General features: G+C 41.5%; 1 protein-coding gene across 1 annotated transcript in view; it reads left to right on the forward strand.

Annotated features, from left to right (window-relative positions):
* Positions 1-1,277: 1,277 nt before the first annotated feature.
* RTF1 (RTF1 homolog, Paf1/RNA polymerase II complex component) overlaps positions 1,278-26,053 on the forward strand; it is a gene marked incomplete at its 5' end in the record, with an annotated part of 47,286 nt that continues 22,510 nt past the window's right edge. Inside the window, 3 exons of the mRNA XM_082846200.1 lie at positions 1,278-1,475; positions 14,845-14,955; positions 25,054-25,201. Of these exons, the coding sequence (XP_082702326.1) occupies positions 1,278-1,475; positions 14,845-14,955; positions 25,054-25,201 (457 nt within the window). The remainder of the gene's footprint in view (positions 1,476-14,844; positions 14,956-25,053; positions 25,202-26,053) is intronic.

A 26,053-nucleotide genomic window follows, 5' to 3' on the forward strand; every position in this document is an offset into this window, starting at 1 on the left:
AAAAGGAAAAGGGAAACCAGACAGCAAGAACTCATCAGCCTGCCTCTGCCCGATAACAGCTCAGGGAAGACTGAAGTCTAGCTCTCAAGTTCACTACCAGAAGAAAGAATTAATGGACTCCAAAAACTTTTGAGAACAGTTTCAAATTATTATTGCTGACATTCCCTACCTTATATTCCAAATCCCACAAAGAAATCACTTCTGAATTTGTTTTTATCAGCTGACCTCAACAGGCATAAAACTGAACTGATTTCCTGCACCCTCCAGTCTCCCCAACCTCCCCTCCACTTGTGTTCCTTATCTCCACGAAGGACCCACCAGCTTCCTAAGCCAAAACCTGAGCACCATTTGTATTTGGAACGTCACATTTTCCCTCTCCCAACTAATCTTCAAGTCCTGGTAATGCTACCTTCCAAATTATCCAGAATCCATCCACTTCTCTCCAATTCCACTGCTTCTTCCTTACTTGAGGGCATCATCATCTTTTGCCAAAATGCAATCAATAGCCTCTGTGGTTTCCCTGCCTTAGTCTCCCTTCTTTGTAATCCATTCGCCACACTGCAGCCAGAGTAATTTTTTAAAAACACGAATCTGATAATGCTGTTCTTCAGTTTAGAATCTTTCAATACCAAAGTTCAAACTTCCGAAGTTCAAACTTCCTAAGAGTTTATTAGGTCTGAATGATTCAGCTGCTGGGTTCCTCCGCAGCCTCATCCCCACACACCGTACCCTCTGTTCGGCCATAATGAACTTTCAGTTCCCTGAGCCCAACTTTTTCTATTATCGCTAGGTCTCTGACCAAGAGGTTCTTTGCTTGGAACACCCTTCCCGCTACTCTTTTTTTGGGTAAATCAGATGCATCCTCCACGTCCCAGCTCAGTTGTCACTCGCACAGCCCAGGTAGGAAGGCTTCATCCCACGACAGGTGCCCTCAGCGTGGTCCAGCCGATTTGTGTCTCCCAGGCGGACGGCCCTGACGGTGCCCTCGACACTCCATCAGTGTCGGACAGTTGAAAGGCTCCTTAGAGCGGACCCAGATGCTTGCCGCTGCAGTCCACGACAGGTAGGCAGCACGTGAAGCTTCAGCCCCGCAGCAGAGACACACCCAGGCCTTCCAACGGGCAGCGCTGGTTACGGAACGGCGGTTCAGAGCCCGGAACCCAACCCGATGCCCCCGCCTCCCACGCTGCGTCGGGGGCGGGGTGGGCGGGGCTCTGGGCGCCGGCGAACGGCGTGCGACGAGCAAGGGGCGGGGCCAGGGGCGGAGCGGAGCGCGCATGCGCGGTCGCCTTTGTGTGGGTCGAGCAGCGGCGGCGGCGGCGGCAGTGGCGGTCCCACTGGCAGGCGGGCAAGAGGGGAGTCCGGGCGGCGTCCGGCGTGGGAGCCGGGGGACCACGATGGTAAAGAAGCGGAAAGGCCGCGTTGTGATCGACTCAGACACGGAAGACAGCGGCAGCGACGAGAACCTGGATCAGGTGAGGGCAGGCCGCGGAGGCGCGGGCCAGCGGAGCGGGAGAGCTGAGTCCTGGCCACGGTAGTCGGGAGCCGGTCGGGCCCCGGGCCTCCTGGCCGGAGCGCCCGGCCTGCCTCGTGTCCTGAACGCCCGCTGCCGCCCCTTTCTGCTCTCCCCACAGTGCCCGCGGCTCTTGGAGTCTGGCCGGGGCCTGGAGACAGAGCCCCGAGGACTTGGCGCCTTGGGCGGGGAGGCGGGGCAGGGGCCAGGCTAGTGGGCCTCGGGCTCGGGGGACTCGAGGGGTCCTTGGTCTGCCAGGGTCAGATCGGGGCGGCAGGCTGCAGGCCAGGCGATCCGGGCACGGAGAGATAGGAAGTATCGCCCGCCAACCCGGGAGACTGGGAGGTTTTGGAGGAGGTGCAAGGGTGATCGTGGGGCGGTGTGGGGTAGGGAGGCCGAGAAGGTGCAAGCTCTGGAAGATGAAGTTTTTCAGACAAGGGTGTGAACAGAGAGGAGGGGAACCTCTGTCGTGCTTGGCGAGGAATACGTAGCTGTGGGCACGAATCTGTTTGGCAGCTAGGGTCGTTTGTCTTTGAGAAGGGTCTCTGTTGAGATGTCAGACCGAAGACGGCTCATGGGAGGAGGAAAGAGGGCATAAGTGGAGAAATATCTAGGGCGTCATGGAGAGAGTGTGGCGGGGCCTCTTGGCCCTTTTCATGCAGCATCCCAGAAATTCTTTCTACTTGAAAGATGTACAGGAGACATTGAAACTAACTTTTGGTCTCACTGTCTTGGGGTTGCTTGAACTGTTATATACTCTAGAAAATACTGTGGGGAGGAAGCTGTCCTTTGTAGCAGTGCTCCAGTGATACCAGAAGATACAAAGAGGTTTTTCCCCCACATTTTGTGAACAAATGATATAAAGAAAGGATATGCAAGAGATAATAGTTCTATAAGTTGAGTAGAGAGTGTACTGAACTTAGAATCTGAAATTTTTGAGTTTTAGGCTGGGCTATGTTGTTTTCTAGCTATGTATCTTGGGCCAGAACAGTAAAGTCTAGATAAAACATCAGCCTTGGGCTTCCCTGGTGGCGCAGTGGTTGAAAATCCACCTGCCGATGCAGGGGACACGGGCTCGTGCCCCGGTCCGGGAAGATCCCACATGCCGCGGAGCGGCTGCGCCCTTGAGCCATGGCCGCTGAGCCTGCGCGTCCGGAGCCTGTTGCTCGGCAACGGGAGAGGCCATAACAGTAAGAGGCCCGCGTACCCCAAAAAACCCCAAAACATCAGCCTTGTGTATCTGATTGAGTTATTATAAAGGATTAAGTATTTGTAAGAATTAATGTTGGGGGCTTCCCTGATGGCACAGTGGTTAAGAATCCGCCTGCCAATGCAGGGGACAGGGGTTCGATCCCTGGTCCGGGAAGATCCCGCATGCCACCGAGAAACTAAGCCCGTGAGCCACAACTACTGAGCCTGCGCTCTAGAGCCCGCGAACCACAACTACTGAAGCCCGCGCGCCTAGAGCCCGTGCTCCGCAACAAGAGATGCCACCACAATGAGAAGCCCGTGCACCATAACGGCAGAGTAGCCGCCCTTCGCCGCAACTAGAGAAAGCCCGCGAACAGCAATGAAGACCCAACGCAGCCAAAAATCAATAGCTAAAATAAATTTATTTTTTAAAAAGAGAATTAGGGCTTCCCTGGTGGCGCAGTGGTTGAGAGTCCGTCTGCCGATGGAGGGGACACGGGTTCGTGCCCCGGTCCGGGAGGATCCCACATGCCGCGGAGCGGGTGGGCCTGTGGGCCGTGGCCGCTGGGTCTTGCACGTCCGGAGCCTGTGCTCCACAATGGGAGAGGCCGCAACAGTGAGAGGCCCGCATACTGCAAAAAAAAAAAAAAGAATTAATGTTGGTACAAGCACTTAGAAACTAAAGCATTTCTATAAATGACTTCTTGGGAGTCCTTTGTAGTAGGTCTGAGGTCTCAGAAATTAAATATTAGGGCATGAAAGAGGAGGACTTCAAGAAAGAGGGACTGAAAATGTGTTGAAGAAAAGAGGGCTGTTTTGAAAATGGTGGTATGGAGGTGGGAGGTGGGGAGTAGTGGGGCCTGTGGAGAAGTATAAAAGGGATAGACACCTTGTTATGGGATAGGAAGTAAAAGGTAAATTGAAAATGTTACCCGGAAGACTCCTGAAATTTATAAAAATATTTTTAAAAATTGTTTTTTAAATTAATTTATTATTTATTTATTTTTGCCTGCATTGGGTCTTCGTTGCTGTGCGCGGGCTTTTCTCTAGTTGAGGCGAGCGGGAGCTACTCTTTGTTGTGGTGCGTGGGTTTCTCATCACGGTGGCTTCTCTTTGTTGGGGAGCCCGGGCTCTAGGCACGCGGGCTTCAGTAGTTGTGGCATGTGGGCTCAGTAGTTGTGGCTTGCGGGCTCTAGAGCGCAGGCTCAGTAGTTGTGGCACATGGGCTTAGTTGCTCCGCAGCATGTGGGATCTTCCCGGGCCAGGGATCGAACCCATGTCCCCTGCATCCGCAGGTGGATTCTTAAGCACTGCGCCACCAGGGAAGCCCCTTCCCCCATTTTAGATATGAGGAAAATGGAGGTTGAAGATGTAACTTATCTAAATTCACACAACTTGTTAGTGGCATTTCAACCCAAATCTGTACAACTACAAGGCCTATACTCTTTCCACTATACTAACTTAATCTGTTTTTAATATTGCAAAATGAAAATGATGTTTCACAGCCATTTTCTGTGTTGCTAGAATTCATGTTTGTAAAGTATATTGAATAGTTTAGAGAAAATTGATACATCAGTTTAAAAAATTATTTGGGGGACTTCCTTGGTGAAGCCCTCTTAAGTCACCTGTTCTGATGATGCATGAACTAAGCTGTAAATTATTCTGTCTTTGGTGATTTTCCACAGAAGTCTGACATATGAAATGAGTTGAGAGCTTCCTTTTGTAGTAGAGAGATTTTTCTGATCCACAGAAAGCTTTTCCAAAGTGGGAACTGGAGGGATTGCAACTTTAAACCCAACTTTATCTATTTGTAAAAAGAAATTAGCATAAAATTTGTAAGTAATACGTAATGCATTTTAACAGCAATTTCAACTTCCTCCTTTTCAAACTACTCATTGGCGTTCTTTTATCAGATGGGAGCCAGATCAGAATTCCCTTTTCCTGCGCATCCTAACAGGCGCTAGTGCCTTCTCTATATGTTCAGCACTGTGCGAGGCTCTCAGAGGAATCAAAAAGATCTATGCTCTCTAGAAGATCTCCCAGAGATCTTTAGCAGAAGTTCAAAGTCAGCCTAGTTTGGGGGACTTTAGGACTCCTCTGAGCAAAATTAATGCATTCTGGACCTTTCTTTACCAAGATGCCTTGGACTGCTCCATCTAGTTCTGGGTCTTCGTTGGGGGGTATAACATTGTATTTGCTGTCTAGTGGGAAAGAACAAACCATGACAAATCTCTGAGTGTCAAGTGTGAGAGTGGAGCACAGTTAATAAGGAGATCCTTTGTCTCTGAGTTTTCCAGGTGGGAATCTAAGCCATTATGTCAGAAATATTACCTCCAAGTTAGTCCTTAGCCTTCTACATTGGCTTTTCCTGGTGGTGAGAGGAGGAACATGTGTGTCAGAAACTGCTTGGGTTGCTTGTTTAAGATGTACTTTGCAGGGGCTCCCATCCCAGACCTACTGAATCAGACTCTCTGGGGACTCTCTCCTCTGCATTTTTACCAGGTACAGCCCAGGTACTTATTTGTGTTAAACACTGAGACCACTGTCTGTATGCAAGTTAATCTTTTAGTAAGACACTGTAAGTAGTTTGGGAGAGAAATAGCTTCCTGTCTCAGCCATAGTGTGTGCACATATAAGCAAAAGAACTTAACAGAGATGTTCAAAGTGGCAAAGCTGCTGGTTTTTCTAAATCCCTGAAGCTGAATTGTTGGGATGATTTTTTTTTTTGAGGCCTGTTTCTTTTTTCCCTTCCTTCTTCTTGGTGGGAAGAGGTATATAGTAACTGAATTGGAGTCCTTTAAAATTTGTTTTAACTTTCAAAGGTTTTAAAAACTCAGACCTTTGAGAATTTGAAGGATTTATTTTAACATATGACCTGATAGTGACCTTATTTTTTTATGTTGGCCACACCCTTTCTTCAACATTTCAGAATTGCAAATCATGGAGATACTTGCTTTTGGTGCTTCTTGGAAAAAAATAACAGAATTTGAGCCAAACCTAGGCTTTTTTACCCCACCACGTACCTCCACGGAGATAACATGTGCACTCTTTATGGAATAATATCTATGCAGTACTATAACATGAAAAGCATCCAAGATAATAAAGGAATCAGAGTTGTCTATTCAGATAAATACAACTCAGTATTTATAAAAACTTTACTCTGCCGTTTTCAAGGGAAAAAAAGCTACATGCATACTGGGATGCTTTATTTCATAATTTCCATCCTTATTTAAAATGGGGATTGTGTTGTCCTGTCCTCTTTTTCTATGCTCATTCTATTGAAGTAACCATAAATTAAAAATTTTTTGAAACAATAGGCCCCTAAGTATTTTCTAGGAGTTATTTTTAGACATTATGTGTTAAAATAGCATTGTTATAAAGTATCCTTCCATAAACCTTCCCCATAAAAGGTGGGAAATTAAAAAGTTGTGCTTCTCACCTAAGTGTCCATCGACAGATGAATGGATAAAGAAGATGTGGCACATATATACAATGGAATATTACACAGCCATAAAAAGGAACAAAACTGGGTTATTTGTAGTGAGGTGGATGGACCTAGAGACTGTCATACAGAGTGAAGTAAGTTAGAAAGAGAAAAACAAATACCGTATGCTAACACATATATATGGAATCTAAAGAAAAAAAGGTTCTGAAGAACCTAGGGGCAGGACAGGAATAAAGACGCAGACGTAGAGAATGGACTTGAGGACACGGGGAGGGGGAAGGGTAAGTTGGGACGAAGTGAGAGAGTGGCATGAACATATATACACTACCAAATGTAAAATAGATAGCTAGTGGGAAGCAGCCGCATAGCACAGGGAGATCAGCTCAGTGCTATGTGACCACCTAGAGGGGTGGGATAGGGAGGGTGGGAGGGAGATACAAGAGGGAGGAGATATGGAGATACATGTATATGTATAGCTGATTCACTTTGTTATAAAGCAGAAACTAACACACCATTATAAAGCAATTATACTTCAATAAAGATGTTAAAAAAATAAAAGTTGTGCTTCTCATTGATAAAGTCTTTTTACATTAGAGCAGAGTTTGAAGTCTAGGATGAACTTGTGAGAAGTGTTGGGTTAACTTGTGAAGTTTTAAATTTGTGTCATAATGTTGCATCTAGCCTGATGTAACTCATCTGCCAATTTCACTTGATTTTCTTTTAGAAGTAGTGCAGGGAAAATTGAGTCCCATGGGACCTTTAACAGAGAGGCTTTCAGGAAAAATTCAAAACCTATCTTTCAACACTGGTTCTCTTGGTGTACTTATTTGCTCCCTAGACTGTAAGTTCCCCAAGGGCAAAGATTGTTTTTTTGTTTTTTTTACTCTTTCAACAAATGTGTTAGACAGAGCGAGGCAATAGGGCTATTGGGTGAACAAAATCGAAGCAGTTTCTACCTTCAAGGAGCTTAGGGGATGGGGGCAAAGGGAGGGACAGGGGCAGGCATTGCTCAGAGAGTCATTTCCTTACACTTGCATTACAGGCTATGAAGGAAGAGCAAGGATGCTGTGAGAGTTTGACCAGAGACTCTATGTTCGCCTGATGGGAGTGACATTTAAACTCAGATCTGGAATATGGGTTAGGGATAAGGAGATAGGAGACTGAAGAGTACAGGGACATGTGAATGTTCATGGTTGAGGGACCAAAATGTACAAAAGCATTGAGGCAGGAAGGACCTAGCACCCTCATGAAACTGAAAGAAGCAGAGTGACTGGGACATCACTAGTTGGAGGGAGAGTGGTACAAATGAAACTGCAGAAGTAGTCTGTTTGGACTCTTTGAGGATGGAAAAGCCAGTTTAGTGAATCACAACCAGTGTTAAAAATAAAAACAAAATTGAATCAAATAGAAAAAAAAATCATATGTCAGACCTAGTAAAGATAAGTGTTGTTTCATAAAACTTGTGTTTCACATATATGTATGTATGTATGTACAGGGTCATAAAGTATAATTTATCTTTCTGTGGGCTGGGGTTAAAAAGACGTTTTAAGCCACTGGCAGGTCCAGGTTGGCAATAGTAAGGACTGTGGACTTTATTCTGAGGGTAATGAGAAACCACTGAAGGATTTTAAGCTGAAAGAGGTGTTCCAACTTGTCTTTTGAAAAGTTTTCCCGGGCTGCTATGTGGAGAGTAATCTGGAGAAGGGACACTGGTTAGATGGCAGATAGAGGAGTCCAGGTGAGAGATGGTGGAGAGCATAAGTTCCATTAGAATGGAAGCTCCAAGAGGGCAAGACTGTTTGTTCAATGTAGTATCCCTGCACCTAGAACAGTGCCTGGCCTGCAGCATATACCTTGTCAGTATTTGTTGAATGAATGCCTGCCTTGGACTGGTGTAGTTATAGAGACGACAGAAGGTGGATTAATTGGACATAATATTCATGCTGTAAAACTGAGAGGATTTGATGACTGGTTGGATGTTGAGGGTGAGGAAGAGGAGATTCTGGCATGAGATGGGGAACCCTGGAGGAAGATCAGGTTTAAAGGTGAAGAGCATGTGTTCAGTCTTGTATGTGTAGAGATTAAAGTTGTCTATGAAATACTCAAGTGGAGACATTTAAGTATGTAGTTGAAAATAATGCCTGCCTGACACAGAGTAGACAATAAATCTTTGTTGAATAAGCAAATGCTGCTTGGCATATCCACAGTAGAAAGTTAGATTCTAACTTTTCTGATTATAGTAGTATTACTTAGAGGTAAAGGGACACTGTCAGATTGGGAGTTCTTGCTTTAGCCCCTCTGCTGTAATACTGAAACCTCTTCTATAAACCATGGAAATGTGCATTAGTTAGAAAGTGTATTAGAAGAGGGAACCAAGTAGAAACAAGTAACAGTAGTAGAAATTTAAAAAAATTTTTAATGTACCTTTTATTTTGAATGTGTTGAAAACTAGTTTTATTTTATCAATTCTGTGACATTGTGGGCATTTATATAACTCAGTATTTTATCTATAATTATAATCACTTTGCTAGAAATTGGAAAGGGAAGTTGCCACATTTCATGCCAGTCATGTGAAATGCAAAGGAATGTTACACTGTCACTTTGGAATTACTACTTCAGAAGGGTTTTCGTGTGTATGTTCATTGTTTTGGTTTGTTTTCTTTTGTTTTTTTTTAATGATAAAAATAGTACATGCTTGTTGAAACAGTTCTAGTGAAACAAAAATACCTCCCTGTTCCACAAACGTATATGCGCGCAATGGCTCTGTTCCTTACTCCTGAAAAATAACCAGTGTCCACTGTTGGAATGATGTTCTTCAATCAAAAATTTTGATATGAAAGAAATAATAGAAAATAATGTCTCAGATTTAAAGCTCTATGAATTACTACTCTTTTCTTTGCTTCTCTCAAGTCCTCCCACTTCTCTGTGTCCCTGTGGCTTCTTACCTTGTCCAGGTCACCATCCACTCTGATGACCCTGCTGTGGACTCCTCTCTGCACTTCCTCCCTGGCCCTGTAATCTGTTCCTCTGTCAGTCAGAGTGCTATTTTAAAAACCCTCAGGGGATGGTTACTTCCCTGCTTAAAACCATTTGATGGCTCCCCACTGCCTTCAAATAAAATTCATTTTCCTGATCCTGCTGTATAAACCTGGGAATGATGTGGTTTCTTCTTACCTTTAACCTGCCTCATTCCATCACCCCCACCCCCACCCCCTGTCCCCTTGCCTATGAAGCTCTAGTCACCCTGGTTCCCTTTTAGTTCTTTGGTTAAGCCAAGCTATTGCCAATTTCAGGGCCTTATCCTTTTTTTAATATATAAATTTATTTATTTATGTATTTATTTTTGGCTGTGTTGGGTCTTCGTTGCTGCATGAGGGCTTTCTCTAGTTGCGGCAAGTGAGGGCTACTCTTCCTTGCGGTGCATGGGCTTCTGATTGTGGTGGCTTCTTTTGTGGAGCATGGGCTCTAGGCGCGCGGGCTTCAGTAGCGGCATGCGGGATCAGTAGTTGTGGCTCACGGGCTCTAGAGCGCAGGCTCAGTTGTTGTGGCTCCTGGGCTTAGTTGCTCCGCGGCATGTGGGATCTTCCCGGACCAGGGATCAAACCCGTGTCTCCTGCATTGGCAGGCGGACTCTTTTTTTTTTTTTTTTTTCCCAGTACACGGGCCTCTCACTGTTGTGGCCTCTCCGGCTGCAGAGCACAGGCTCCGGACGCGCAGGCCCAGCGGCCATGGCTCACGGGCCCAGCCACTCCGCGGCATGCGGGATCCTCCCAGACCGGGGCACGAACCCGCGCCCCCTGCATCGGCAGGCGGACCCCCAACCACTGCGCCACCAGGGAAGCCCCGGCAGGCGGACTCTTAACCACTAGAGAAGTCCAGTGCCTTAACTATTCTATCTGAAGACTTCTATCCAGAAGACTGCACCCTGTGTCTTCCCCCCGTTTCTAGTCTCAGCCTAAATACCATTGCCTCAGAGAAGCCTTCCCACAATCACCCTATTGCAGATAGGTTTCCCACTCACTTTGATTCACTTCCTTCTTAGCACTTATCACTAGATATACTTGTTTCTTTACCTGTTTATTGTCTGTCTCCCTCTCTTGATTTTATTTATTTATTTTTAAATTTTTATTGGAGTATAATTGATTTACAATGTGTTAGTTTCAGGTTAGTACAGCAAAGTGAATCAGTTATACATACACACCCTCACTTGATTTTAAATTCTGTGAGGTCAAGGACTTTGTATCTCTTATTCTTGACTTTCTACCCACAGCTTGGTATATAGTAGGTGCTGGTAGCAGGGGAACTATCTGTCCCGCTTGCCAGGAATTGAGTTTCCCAGAATTCAGGACTTTCAGTGCTAAAACCAGGACAGTCCTAAGCAAACCAAGATGTTTGGTCACCCTAGATGGTAGTAATCACTTGCATTAGTTGTATTTGTGGAATGAATACGTGAAAAAGAGCTCAGCATGCTAATTAGCTATAAAAAAACCTCTGAGGTTTATCCATTTGGGCTTTTATTCTCCTTTTCTGGGGTGCAGAATCTGTATCCCACTTTTGTATGATCATGGGAGGTTTGATTAAAGAGATGAGATTTAATTTCCTTTAAGTAAGTAATTTCCTTTAAATAAGTTTCTTTATTACAGATCGATCCCGACATGGCATTGCAAAAATACACTGTTTGTGAATGATGGGGTGGAGGAGTCAAATCCTAAGGTTTATGAGTCTTCATATACTGATGGATTAGAATTCTAATTTTAACCAGAATAATACTATTTTAATAAATATTACCTTAGTGCAATTAGACTTGCAATTTGGCTGTCTAGTTTATTGTTAAATATGATTTTCAAGCAATGTTAATGAAACTGCTCTAGAAGCCAGATGTGCCATCCTACACAGTCACCTATAGTGTGTTGGGCATTGGCATTACTCTCAGCAGATCTTTAGTTCAGCTTAAGTTTGATAAACCATGTGGGCACCCCACACAGCCATTCCATCCTAGAGGAATGCTGAGATAAGTAGGGGAGGTTTTCACTAGATGTGATGAAATACAAGGAGGATGGTGAGAGAGAACCACTGGACACACAGAAATGTCATCTCAACCAGTGTGGCACAGTGAAGTGGGCTAGCAGGAGAGAGCTGCAGAAGGACCTACCCCCTGTGCATGAATCAGTTTTAGATTGGCTTTTTTCAGTATTGGTGTTGGATAAATCAACCCCTACAGGTAACAAATCTGATGATCTCTTCATGTGTGGAGTGTTGGCAAGACCTTTCTGTTGCACATTAGTGTGTCCAGCTGTATTTATGAGCCCTCAGAATATAAAGGACTTGGGCTTCCCTGGTGGCACAGTGGTTAAGAATCCGCCTGCCAATGCAGGGGACACGGGTTCGAGCCCTGGTCCGGGAAGGTCCCACATGCCGCGGAGCAACTAAGCCCTTGCGTCACAGCTACTGAGGCTGCGCTCTAGAGCCCCCGCGAGCCGCAACTACTGAAGCCTGCATGCCTAGAGCCCGTGCTGCGCAACAAGAGAAGCCACTTCAATGAGAAGCCCGTGCACCACAAGGAGGAGCAGCCCCTGCTCGCGGCAGCTAGAGAAAGCCCACACGCAACAATGAAGACAAAACGCAGCCAAAAATAATAAATAAATAAATTTATTTAAAAAAAAGAATATAAAGGACTTAACTGTGAAGAGTAGCCTTGCCATGAGTTCCCCCAGTAACTTCCTATGCAATTCTCAGCTTGTGGAAAGGGTATCTTTCACACTTTTTAAGAGGAAGGTCTTTGCTGTCTCTATGCTATTGTTAATATGGTATTTAATGTAGTAGAAGAAGGACTGTGCCTATCAGATGCAGTTGTTTGCTGATGGAGAGACATTTGTTAGGTTTTTAGTATAGAGTGGAATCTCTTTAACAGGAAGGCGATACTAACACATTAACACTTTAGTTACAGTAACTTTTAATGGATATCTACTGTTTGTAATATATCTACTGCTTGTTTCAGGAAAGGATTTGATTGCTAGCATATCCAAATCCCTGTTTTAATGAGTTGGTATTAAAACAGACTTCTAGTGCATTTGTGAACCTCAAAGGGTCAGGAAGTACACTACTTACCAGAAGTCTTTCTAATTTTTATAAATTTGCATGAAGGTAATGTGGAAAAAAGATAATAGTAAGGCCATACACAAATTACCATATAACCCAGCAGTACCACTCCTAGGTATTTATCCGAGTGAAATAAAAACTAATGTTTACACAAAAACCTGTACATGAACAAATAATTGCCCCAAGATGGAAACAACCCAAATGTTTTTCAACTGGCATATGGATAAAGTGTGGTGTATCCACACAATGGAATACTACTTTACAATAGAAAGAAACAAACTGGGGCTTCCCTGGTGGCGCAGTGGTTGAGAATCTGCCTGCTAATGCAGGGGACACGGGTTCGAGCCCTGGTCTGGGAAGATCCCACATGCCGCAGAGCAACTAGGCCCGTGAGCCACAACTACTGAGCCTGCGTGTCTGGAGCCTGTGCTCTGCAACAAGAGAGGCCGCGACAGTGAGAGGCCCGCGCACCGCGATGAAGAGTGGCGCCCGCTTGCCACAACTAGAGAAAGCCCTCGCACAGAAACGAAGACCCAACACAGCCAAAAATAAAAATAAATAAATTAAAAGAAGGCTCAACATTTAAAAAAAAAAAAAAAAGAAATCTGTCCCAAAAACTCAATATCACATTTAAAAAAAAAAAAAAGAAACAAACGGTTGATACCTGTCCAATCTCAAATGCATTATGCTAAGTAAGGAAACCAAATTCAAAAGACTACACACTATATGATTCCATTTATGTGATATTTTACAATAGGCAGATCTGTAGGGACAGAAAACAGGTATGTAATTGCCAGGGGGTGGAGGGAGAGATATGAAGAGCACTTACTTCCTGAAAAGGCTTCAGATCATAAACACTCTACTTTTTCATACCAAAATGGTAACTCCTATTGACCAGTGCAAATTACAGCAAAATTTGGGGGGATGATGGAACTGTCCTATATCTTGATTATGTGAGTGGTTCAACTGTATGTATTTGTCAAACTCATAGAACCATCCATAAGAAAGGATAAAAGGTACTGTATGTAAATTACACCCTCAAGTTTTTAAAAGACTGTAAACACACAAACATTGCTGTAATTTGCATTTGGTCAATAGGAGTTACCATTTTGATGTGGAAAAAGTAGTGTTCTTATGATCTGAAGTCTTTTCAGGAAGTTAGTATGCTAGCTCTATCTAAAGAAATGAGAAGAGTAACATTTAGTTACTGCTTATGAAGAAGAGATGGTGTCAGCTGTTAATCTGAGAAGGTCATTTTCTCATTTCTGGCCAAGGAGGGTATACTCCTAAAATAGAAAGACTGGAAGAAGAAAACATTTTATAGCAGTCTCTTTTTAAAAAATTTATCTTGGCACTTAACCTATAATTGTATAGCACCAACATCATCAAGGAATAATACTACTAGTATTTATTAGTTATATTTTTCTCTCTTTTGGCCCAAGGGGAAAATGTAAACCATGATTAAAATAGGAGCTAGGATTTTATCTGCCCTAGTTTGAATCCTGGTTCTCTCATGTACTAGCTGTATTACCTTGGGTGAGTTACTTAACCTCTCCTGCTCCTTAGTTTCTGTATCTTTAAATGGGGAAGATAACGATACTTACCTTAAGGTGGTTGTGAAGATTAAATGTTAGATGCTTAGAAAAGTACCTGGCATCTAGTAAGTACAATATAATTTGGGGCTGGTATTGATATTAGCAGAAAGCAAGAACCAGAGTAAGTATCCTTTTGTTGTGTTTTTGAGTGACTGGACTGAGTTGGGGAGAAGTAACAGGAGAGGGAAACCATGTGAGAAAGCAAATGCTGGTTGTAGCCATGTCTTACTAAATAGCATATCTCTTCTCCTTTAAACTCCCTTAAATCACCAGGACAAGGCAGAGGTGGTGAATGGGAATATTGGGGTTGTCAAATTGGGATTCCCATGTAGAGGCCAGCATACTTACTGCTTAACCCTGGGTTCAGCACCAGAAATATACTTTTTCCCCCCCTGGTTTAGGCATCCAAAATTAAAAATGACCTCAGAAATTTGTAGTTTGTCAGCTTATTCATAACAGCCCCACAAATGCCAATTTTACCATGAGTTATATATAAGAGGGTGCTCAGAGTATTAGCTATACCAATAAGAACAGGGAGCAAATTACCTTTGTAGACATGGTTCGTATCGTATCAATTGCTGAGAATCAGTACTTCTGTAACTTACAGAGGAAATTCGGGGGTAGCCTCCAGTTTAGTTTTCAGTCACTTTTCCATTTCAGACATACATTTCCCATTAAGAGTGAGGGAACAGATTTTTTTTTGGCTGTGCCGTGCAGCTTGTGGGATCCTCGTTCCCTGACCAGGGATTGAACCCGGGCCCCCTACAGTGAAAGATCAGAGTCCTAACCACTGAACAGCCAGGGAATTCCAGACTTTGAAAGCATTTCTTTAGCGCGAGTGCTGGCAGTTGGTCTGTTCATGTGACCAAAGTTCCCATGATGATGTCCTTCAAGTGAAACCACAAAGAAGTAAAAGAGATCTAGAGAAGGTGGGCATTTTATTATTTTTGGATATGTTTTCTCTGTGAACAAAACTCATATGGCTACTTTTGCCCTCTCAGGAGCTCTTGTCCCTGGCAAAGCGGAAACGAAGTGACTCTGAAGAGAAGGAGCCGCCTGTTAGTCAGCCTGCAGCCTCCTCAGACTCGGAGACGTCTAACAGTGATGATGAGGTGGGTGTGGAAGGCTAGGCCTCTGGGACTAATGAGTGTTTGAGGGTCCTGAGTTGGTGACTCCTGGCAGCCTCTTTTCCTTAAACTGAGACCTTCCTGCCTAAGATCTATGTGAACTTCTTGGAAAGAAAATTGTGTATGAGAAGCTCTCGCATTGTGATGTCCTTTGTACTGCTAGTTACCTAGTGGGTACCTCTGCAGTGCATTCGTGGCCATTTTTAGTCTTTTATTTTCAGCCCTTTTGCAGAGGGAGCACAACTTGTTAGTCACCATCTCTTTTATTTTTTGTCACCTTTTTTTTTTTGGTGGTATGCGGGCCTCTCACTGTTGTGGCCTCTCCCGCTGCGGAGCACAGGCTCCGGGCGCGCAGGCTCAGCGCCCATGGCTCATGGGCCTAGCCGCTCCGCGGCATGTGAGATCTTCCCGGACCGGGGCACGAACCCGTGTCCCCTGCATCGGCAGGCGGACTCTCAACCACTGTGCCACCAGGGAAGCCCTTGGCACCTTTTTAATCCCACTTTTATGTTAGAAAAGAAAGTCTATCAGTAATGCCTGATAAAGTATTAGTGGGAAATATTTTAGCAAGGTAAGAAGCTTTCTTTGGGTAGATGGAATCAACATCTCTCAGAGTAATGGCATTAGCTTTTAATGAGAAACGTCCAGCTGTTCATTGTTTAAGCTAAGGTGATTTTCCCAAACCGCTGCCCACCACCAAACAAGGCCCTGAAATATCCAGAACTTTAATGGAAGAGAGAGAGATTAGGGGAAAGGTCTTTGAAGCATTCCTACATGTTCCTCATTTGATTTAAAATACTTTTTTTCCCTTAGTAATTTCCTGGGGGGAGGCCGGATATCATCTTTCTGTTTAATCTCTTACCCTGCAGTCTAGGAAAATATTTTTAACAGTGCACTAACAGTATTTTGTTTTAAAGTTCCTCTAAAGTAAAAAATGTTTTTTATTATAATGAAATTTAGTTAACAGCTAGAACAGTATTTACCAGTGCCCTGCATATGCAAATTAGGAACGATTGCATTCTGATTGACTGTACTGATATTCTCTTAATCTTAAATAATTCAACAGACCTAAAATTGCTTTGATAGCAAGAGGTAGTGAATGTGCGAGTTTTATTCTTTTGTTTCGTTTATTTTTCATGGAGGTACTATAATTGCTCTAAAATTGATAAAGTAACCCAATCTGCTTAGAAAAACAGTGGATTTTATGAAATAATTTGCTTTGTTTTGTTTTTCTATTTTTAAAAAAATGCAAAGATAATACAGGAAAATCTTGAAATAATTCCCTTTCCCACTATTCCTACATCAACTCCTTTCATTTTCCATGTTTCAGAAGTCAGCTGCTATGGGATATTAAGTTTGAATCTGTGTTGTGTTTGGAATACCCTGTAACATGTTTATTGTCTTTGCACTTCCTTGAGATACAATCAATAACTATCCTTTGAAGCATTTTGTTTTCCATATTCCTGTCATTAAATCACTCCTAAGTATGTAGTTGCTGTAGGGATTCCCTTCATCCTTTTGAGCTGCTTCTACCAGAAGGTCAAAGTATGTATCAACTCCACAGCATTAGAGAAGCCCAAAACTTGTGCTAGGGTAGATCCAGCATCCCTAAAAATGTTTACAGCTTAGGATTCCCTTTGTCACTCGCAGCTACTTAACCAAGTCTGAGAGTCTTCACCTTAGAATGCTACCAGCTACTTATGTACTTATTGGAGAAAAAGCTGACAGGCAAGCTGTACCCTGTCTAGTGGGGATTGAGAGTTTGCGTAACTTTCCTCCCAAGGTTCTTAGCTCTTGCTACTGCCTCCAAGTGCCAGCCCCCTGGCCCACTGGCTTCTGGCAGTTCTACTCTAGTCCCTCCTCACCCTGCACTGGGAATTGCAGTCTCTATATCATGGCCATTCTGAAAAGAGCCTGTTTTTTGGTCTGCATTATCACTTTCTGGCCCAGGCTACTAGCTAAAGTACAGAGCACCCCAAAGTTAGGGTAAATACTTCATTATTTTGGACAATTAAGAAAATCATTTAAAAAAAAAAATCCTACCGGCCACTAGAGAAATCAGTGGTATTGTAAACTCAGATTTATGGCTGCCATAGAGATATTTTAGAGTGGGTAGGGGACTTCTGAGAGATCCTTAGAATACAGTGTTTGAGACAGAGGCTCTTGGTTTTTTTCCTCTCTCATAATGAATATTCATACATCTTTGTAGGTGAAACCCATATACTGAAATAATTTGCTGTGTTTTCTAGTTTCTGCTATGGCTTTAATATCCTTATTACCTACGAACTGGCCTTTTAGAAATTTGGTTGTTAAAATGTCAGTTCTCAGTCAGATGGAGCCTGCTTGTACTAGAAGCTAGTCTGGAGTTTTTTCAAATACACCTCCCAACCCTTTTCCCCTCCCACGTGACTCTTATTTATTGTCATTCATGATGCTGAATACAGGTAGAAAGAAGTATGTTGTTCTCCTCAGATTTGCTAGGACAGAAAACTAGGCAGGAACAACTGATTTAGGAGGTTAATGGGTAGTTTGTTTTAAGGAGAGACATGCACTGACTTTAGAGCAAGAAGATATCTAGCTAATTGTTGGGGGTGGGGAGGGGGACACAGAAGTTATGAAAGTTTCCTATCCAGAAAAAAGTGGGTGCATTGGTTATTAAGTGTAAGGCTCAATTAGGGGGAATTCCTTGGTGGTCCAGTGGTTAGGACTCTGCGCTTTCATTGCCAAGGGCCCGGGTTCAATCCTTGGTCAGGGAACTAACATCCACAAGCTGTGCCGCATGGCAAGAAAAAAAAGGTTCAATTAAGGAGAGAATAGTGGATATCTTGTGAATTATTCTCATTCGTATCTTAGGCACATGAGAAGTAGAACTCTTTCTGTAAGGTTTACATTGACCAAGCCTGGGAAATTGGAAAGTACAGCCTCAGTGGTAGGTTACAATGCTGTGGTGTGGCATTTTGGTGCTGTCACTTCCTGTCCCTGAAAGCATTTGGTAAGAGAAGCACCACCAAGGGTGCAGACAGGAGTGGCTGGGAAGAAAAATAACAGGGTTAGGAGGAGGGGAGCTAGCAGTGCTCATTCATGAGATTTAAAGTTTAAAAAAAAATGGCCAAAACAAAAAAGTCCATTCGTTAAGAGGAACAGAGTCCTAAATCGGGTACTTCAGAGTCCTTTTTAGAAACATGGTGAATCTTGTGGAAACAGATAGCTGCACCTAGATAAGAAATAGGAATAAAGCCTAGATTTTCCCTTGTTACCAGTAAAAATCATGTTATCAATAGATACCAAGAAAACCCTTTATTTGTTGTTCAAAATTGAATATAACTACATTAGACAAAGTAAGGAAACAGCTGAATTATGTTCTATTGCCCTGTGCCTGAGCGAGAATGATTATTTTAAAAAGCTTCATGCACAGTCCTGTTTTCAACATTTTTGAGAAATAAAAACATTTGGCCCAGCCGTGCAGTTCAGCACTTGTCACCTGTTTTTTCTTCCCCAGAACTTCCTGGATACATTTTATGCTCCAGCTTACTACCTCTTCAGAGTCTCTGGCCTCTTCTTGCTTTTCCCCCATTCCATTTTTTTTCTACTTTCTTTCTGAAGCTTCTTCTCTGTCTCTCTTAACCCCATTTAATCTTTTGAGCACTCCCACTTTGATCTAGTTGCACTCTTATTCCCACTATGTTATTGCTTGTTGGCTCCAATATTTTTATTAATAGAACATTTTGAAAAAGATACAACTTTTACTTAAAATTCATTTAGTAATAATTTTTCCAGGAAGTCAGCCTAGATACCCAAGAGCATTTTGTTGTTGCTTTACCATGCAGATAATACATAATCAGCACATACTGATAAAGGCCTTCACTGCTAAGCTAATATTTTCCTGTGTGTATATTCATTTAGTAAGGTTTTCATACACACAATACCTCTGGAAAAAGATGTTCCATATAGATGAATTATCCCAATACTAAAACTAAACTTTTGAAAGTTTAAAATATAAAACCACTATATTTGAAAATTTTTTTGATAGATCTTATTATATATAGTTTTTTAACTGATTTAGTCATGATTATGAATGACAGTTCTTATACTGTGAAATAATGACTTCCAAAATACCAAGCTCTGTGGTGCTGGTTTTTATTTTTCCTTTCTCCCCCAATACCGAAGGTAAGCAGTGGCCATTGTTCTCATCTCCTAGTAATCTGCTCTACTTCCATCTTCCTGTGTCTCTGATCTGCTCTGGGGTCAGGAAACCAGGGGGCCCCATAGAGTTTAGGTTGGAATACTCTACTTTAGTACTTGAATTTAACAATAGCTATTTGAATTTCTCATAAACGTTTTTTTTTAATAAATGTATGTATGTATACATGTATTTATTTATTCATGGCGTGTTGGGTCTTTGTTGCTGCACGCGGGCTTTATCTAGTTGTGGCGAACGCGGGCTACTCTTTGTTGCGGTGCGCAGCTTCTCATTGCAGTGGCGTCTCTTGTTGATGAGCACAAGCTCTATGCGCCTGGGCTTCAGTAGTTGTGGCACACGTGCTTCAGTAGTTGTGGCTCGCGGGCACAGTAGTTGTGGCTTGCAGGCTCTAGAGCACAGGCTCAGTAGTTGAGGCGCACGGGCTTAGTTGCTCTGCAGAATGTGGGATCTTCCTGGACCTGGGCTCGAACCCGTGTCCCCTGCACTGGCAGGCAGATTCTTAACCACTGTGCCACCAGGGAAGTCCCCTTTTTTTTTTTTTAGCATGCTTCTGGGTTCTTGGCTATGTAGATTACCATACAGTAGCACCTCATTTATCTAGATACCTAAAATCTCATCACAAGAAAAATAAAGTGATTTTCATGGACCACTTGCTTAAACTGTGTACAACAAATTCTGACACTTCCTACCAAATACTGCAGTGGAGTACTGATTATATTTTACATTTTTTTTGGTATCATTTGTTTCACTTTTGTTTTTATCTCCATAACCAGATTATAAGTTTTTGTGATTGAGTGTAGGGATTCTCTGTGTTTTCCAGTTAAATATAACTGATTGCTTGATTATAAGATACAGTAGTGCCCTTTGTACTTTGTTTGATTAATTACAAATAATTAATTTCTTTTAAGGGAAAAGAAAATTTAGCTATTCCTCATTGTTCTTCAGGCTGACATTTGCATATACTCTTCAACTTTGCTGACCCTTTTCTATCTTCAGTATCTTCACAGGGAAAAAATACCTAAATCAGGAACCATGCCCTCTCAGCACATCTCTTTGTTGGTCACTGTTAAGATCTAGAATAATGACTACCGAATCCTTTTCACAAACACTTCAATTTAGTGTAACACTCAGTTCATATAGAATCCTACAACTTTAAAACTCCAAGGGGTCGTAGAGATCATTTAGATTCCCTTATTTCAGATAAGAAAACAGGCTCCCAGAAGTTCTGGTTTCCTTTTTCCATCATAAAATAGTACCCTCCATTTATATAGAACTTCATGGTTTCTGATGTGCTCTTAGCATCTTTTATTCTGTCTCCTTTGAGTCTCACACTACGCGGATAGGTGGTCAAGGTGGTATTATTATTCCTACTTTACAGATAAGGAAACAGTCTCAGGTTAAGCGCTTGGGCCTTTATTCCAGTTCTTTTAACCTCTAGTCCCATAGTTTATCACTAGCCCAGCTGTTCTTCTTGAACCCTACTTACCTCAAAGTATTTCATTTCACTGTAAATTCGTTTCAGGAGTAACTGGACTGCAATGGTTTCTACTCTGGGTCCTGAGACCTAGAATATGATCTTCCTTGTCCATTAGAGATAACCTCTCTGAAATGTTGAAGTTTCTTTGCTTTTCTGCCTCCAGGATAAAAGTACTCAGCATGTCAATGGCACCCAAGTCCAAGGCAACCACTCCCCACCCCATGTTCCTTCCTGTCTTTCAGCTGAATGCCAGGAAGGTCAGCTGCTTCCCAGAGTAGGGACCTGCTTATAACAACCCCTACACTCTCAGTCTGGCACAGGGTTATGTAGTACTTTCTAACCCTCCTTGTATCATTAGATAATTGCCGTCCATTAGAGTATCAGTTACAGCAGTGAGAGTCAAAGTGCTAATCTCTTTTAATTTATTAGTTAAGACATCTTCCTTCTAGTCACTGTTTTAGGTTTTCATCACTGCATTATACGTAATACTTTCCTGGTGTTTTGTGAGCCTGCATGCATGTAGAATGCTTGAGAAAAGCAGGGTGTCAGTGTGTATTAGGGTCCTGACTGACAGTGGACCCTTTCCCTTTCCCAGATTGTTTTTAAGCAGCTCTCCTTGGGGGATGCTCTGGCCTCTGTACTCAGATGCAGATCAGCAGGCACTCATTTTCTTATTCTTGCCTTCTGTGTGGTACATTTTAGAGCACTTTTAAGGTCACAACAGAGCTTGCCTTTCAGTGAAGCCATAGTTCCCAAAACAAATTAAGAAAAGCCAGGTCATTTCTTCTACTCTCTGATGGATGGGGAAAGCCTGAGAGCATCTCTTTAATCATGCACTGTACTCTTTAGACTCCATTTACTACCACTCTCTGGCAATGAAAGAATTAGTTTTCCTTCTGTCTTGGAGTCAACAGAATAAGGCTTTTGCAGGAATAGGTGAGCAATCTCTGGGCTAATGGCTGGGTTAAGATATTTCTATGTCAGTTTTGCCTACCACAAGTCTTGACCATCTCCTTTATGGTTTATTAGATTCTGTGATCTTGAGAGAAGAGGTACTGGGCAAGTATTTAAAATATGTGCTCAGACCAAAAAAACACTCAGGAGCTTCTGGTTTAAAGGAGTAAATGTAAAATATTACAAATACGATCTATTCTGCAGGAAAAAAATCTTTTGGGAAATTATCAGTACCCATTTGAGTCTCTTTCTCTATATTAAATAGGAGTAATGTGACTGGTCCCCATATTTTAAGTGATTATTTTATTTCCCTAAAACCCTGTCATATATAGTGAGTTTGGTTGTTTGCCATTGGCATGACAGACTCTATTGAGTTAGCCTCATGGGAGATGAGGCACTTCTGTCATTTCTTTTGAAAATTGTGTTGGAAGGAAAAAGACCAAGGTTCCCTTCCCACACTCAGGTTCAGCCAGGTAAGCCCTTGTTAAATTGAAACATTTTATTTCTTCTATTTTAACTCTTACCTTTTATCTCTCCCCTCCAGGGGATAAACATCATAGGCTATAGATGACAGTTGCTAAGCTTAGGCAATGGCAGATTGCAGCAGATAGACAGTGGAAGGATAAGGAAACCAGATAGCTTTCTAGCACCTCCTGAATTGGATTCACCTGTGTGACTTCTCATTTAAGCCTTTTTTTACTCTCATACACAATCCCCCTTTTCCCCCCACCCTGGAAGTTCAGAATTTGACTCTGTTGCACGTGAGAAATCCAAATCTGTAGGTGAAAATAGATCTATCCACTCTAACACACATGTGACCCTGGTAGCTCACCCTTTATGCTCTCAGCCTTTTCATATTCCCATTGGGTAGAAGTACAAAGGGACTTCTTTGTACAAAGAAGGGATTTCTGTACAAAGAAGTACAAAAAGATACCCTGTTTAGAAGAGATGGGTCATGCTCATTTTCATAACCAGCCAATAAATATTGACTACTATGTGCATAGTTGTGCTATTTCCTGTAAACAAAGCCAATGCAAAAGATGTTTTATACATTATTACCTCTAGTAATATCTGTATTCTCAGCATAGGAAGTTGATATATTTTAGCTCAGTTAACTAGGAAACTGAACACTTTGGCCTCTTTTGGATTCTTTCAAACTGACCTAAAAAGTATCTTCCTTGAATGATTAAGATTTCAAATGGTTGAAAAATAGCTTTTAGAAGAGAAGCATTAGGATTTCTTTCTAAATAGTGATCTAAGTGTTGAATTGTTAAAAGTTTGAGAAGTAAATTCGTTTATAAAGAGAAGTCGCTGTTAATGTATATCACTTAATACATAAGTGGTATATTACTTAATATATCATTTATTCACTTAATATATCATTCTAGAACATGGAGCTGTTTTATTTTCAATTGTCCCTTCTTCCTAGCTCCTGAGTACAAAAACAAAGTGGCAATTAAAATAACTAAGAGTAAATTAAAATAAAAAATCAGAAGATTAAGATAGTGCCCTTTCACAATATTTTATCAAGGTAAATTAACAGACTGTAGTTCTTGAAAATAGCTCATCTGGAACATTTCTAAGGTGGAAACCTCATCAGAACTATCCCTTCACCCCACACCCCCAAAAAAACTCCAAAGTAAATTTACTTCTGATCTTGGCTATTGTGAGGTAGGAGGTACATTTATGATCACATTATAATATGATCACATTATAGAAGGAGCAAAGACTTGGTGCTTTTGTTAAATATTAGATGTAGAATTTTTATGTTAATACCAGATTTATAATTCAATCTGTGATGATGGAAAGATGAATATTATTTTGATTTTTTTATCCTTCCCCTCCTTGGTTGGTTGGTTTTGTTTATTTAGTATTGTCTCAGTTTGTTTTACAATTTCCGTTTTTTTAAAAAAATATTTATTGAAATATAGTTGATTTACAATGTTAGTTTCAGGAGTACAGCAAAGTGATTCTGTGTTTTTATATATACTTTTTTAAATTTTTAATTTAATTTTTTATTTTTTTAAATAAATTTATTTATTCATTTATGGCTGCATTGGGTCTTCGTTGCTGCGCGGGCTTTCTCTAGTTGCAGAGAGAGGGGGCTACTCTTCGTTGAGGTGCGCGGGCTTCTCATTGCGGTGGCTTCTCTTTGTTGCGGAGCACGGGCTCTAGGCGTGCAGGCTTCAGTAGTTGTGGCACATGGGCTTAGTAGTTGTGTCTCGTGGGCTCTAGAGCACAGGCTCAGTAGTTGTGGTGCATGAGCCTAGTTGCTCCGCAGCATGTGGGAATCTTCCCGGACCAGGGCTCAAACCCATGTACCCTGCATTGGCAGGCAGATTCTTAACCACTGCGCCACCAGGGAAGTCTTGAATTTTACTTTATTTTATTTTATATATATATTCTTTTTTAGATTCTTTTCCATTTTAGGTTATTATTGAGTATAGTTCCCTGTGCTATACAGTAGGCCCTTGCTGGTTATGAATATTATTTTTAGAGTACATAAAATAAAGTTTCTAAGTAAAGTATTTTTCACCTAAAATCATTCTCCTAAATTGACAAGTTAAAATATCAAAGGAGGTGTGGTTTAATGTAACTAAATAGTCTCTGTGAATTTAAAAAATGATTTTATGGTCTTTCAGACTTATAATTAAAGTGCTTGATGAAGATGATTTTTTTGGCCTTGGAGTGATCAACTGTGTATTGCCTGCCTGTTAGTTTGATAATACAAGTTGCAGGTTCCTTATATTTAGATGTATGGGATCTCCTATTGAAGATCCAATGTAAACATTATGTTGTAGTGTAATATATGCAGATTTAAATATATATATATATATATATACATATACATATATATATGTATATATATTTTTTAATGATCTATTATACTTTCTGACTCCTTGGAGTTGGTACCAGTGATACTACCATCCATGCCAAAGAGTGGCCTTCATCATTTTCTCCCTGTGTTTTCTGAAGTTTTCTCTTGCTAAAAAGCTTTATTCCCTGCTTTCCTGGGACCCACTCCAGAACTCAGCCATGCGCTGTGTACTGAAACCCAGACATACCAATCTCTAGCAATTGCTGACCTCTCTGCCACAGGAAACATTAGAAGCTGTTTCCTGTACCAACTGAGTTTTAGTTAACTCAGTTGACTTGCCATTAAGTTGATATATTTGCTTTTCTATTGATAAAAAGTATACTAATTAAATTTTATGTTTATTATATCAATTATCTACTGACATTAAGAAATTACAAACCAGAGGTTATGAAGTTTTAACAAAGGTTTCAAGAATCAATATCTTTCATCTTATAAAGTGTATTTGTTTCAGATCCAAAGCGGTAGAGACTTGGAATCATTTTGATGAATGTCAGAGACTCTTAATTCTTGAAACTTACAGCTTTTCTCAATAAAATCCCTGGCTCAATTTTCCTTTTTCTTTTTTCCTTGTAGTGGACTTTTGGGAGCAATAAAAATAAGAAGAAAGGAAAAGCCAGAAAAATAGAGAAGAAAGGAACCATGAAGAAACAGGCCAATAAAACTGCTTCCTCAGGCAGTTCGGACAAAGACAGTTCAGCTGAGAGCTCAGCCCCTGAGGAAGGTGAGTCAAGTGGTGCAGACTTGGGAGTGAACTCTTATTTAGTAGAAGCTGCAGTCAGAAATGGAGGGAAAAGGTGCCTGCATTACAATTACAGCATGGCCTCTGCCTTTATTGCAGGGGTCTCTAATCTTTTCAATGGTCATGGTCTGTTTAGAATCTGAATGAAGCAAGAAAAATACATGCATTCCAAAGCGTTAGTGATGCCCTTGAAACCCATCCAGGAAACCCATGAGGATTCCCTGCGTTAGAATCTCCGTTTACCTTAACTTGAGTGCCTTCTCTTTCCTTTTTCTTGGTGATTCATAGGGGAAAAATCCTTGAACCAGATACAAAACTCAGTAAAAAATGTTGTTTTGAAATGAGAATTTTTGCTAACACTAGTTTGAAAGTGAACTTGTTCCAGGACTAAAATGGTAAACTTTATATTTGTTTTGAGTAATAATGTTTATATACAAACTGGCTTGTACAGAATTGGCCTAATCTGCTTTTTAAGCACATGCCTGTGAATGTTAGCTCAAATTGAGTCAAGCACAAAATTGCTAGTTTAACATAATACTCAGTTACAATATGTAATGCTTTTTTCCATCACCCTTTGTCCTACCAAGATCCAGTATCATTAGGAATTCACTAATCAATTTAATGACTTATTAAAACATTGATTTTTTTAAATGCCAACTAATAAATGTAGAAGAAAGTATAGTTAGACAATCACCATTTTCAACCATCATAGTAATAATTGAAGTGTTATCAACGAGTGTTAAAACCACTGGATGATAGTTTGTTGAGGAACAAGATGTTTACACAGTCTCAAAGCATCTCCGTATACTTACTATGAAAATTGAATATGGACTA

Source organism: Leucopleurus acutus (assembly GCF_964270905.1).
Source record: "Leucopleurus acutus genome assembly, chromosome: 1".
NCBI classification, from domain to species: domain Eukaryota; kingdom Metazoa; phylum Chordata; class Mammalia; order Artiodactyla; family Delphinidae; genus Leucopleurus; species Leucopleurus acutus.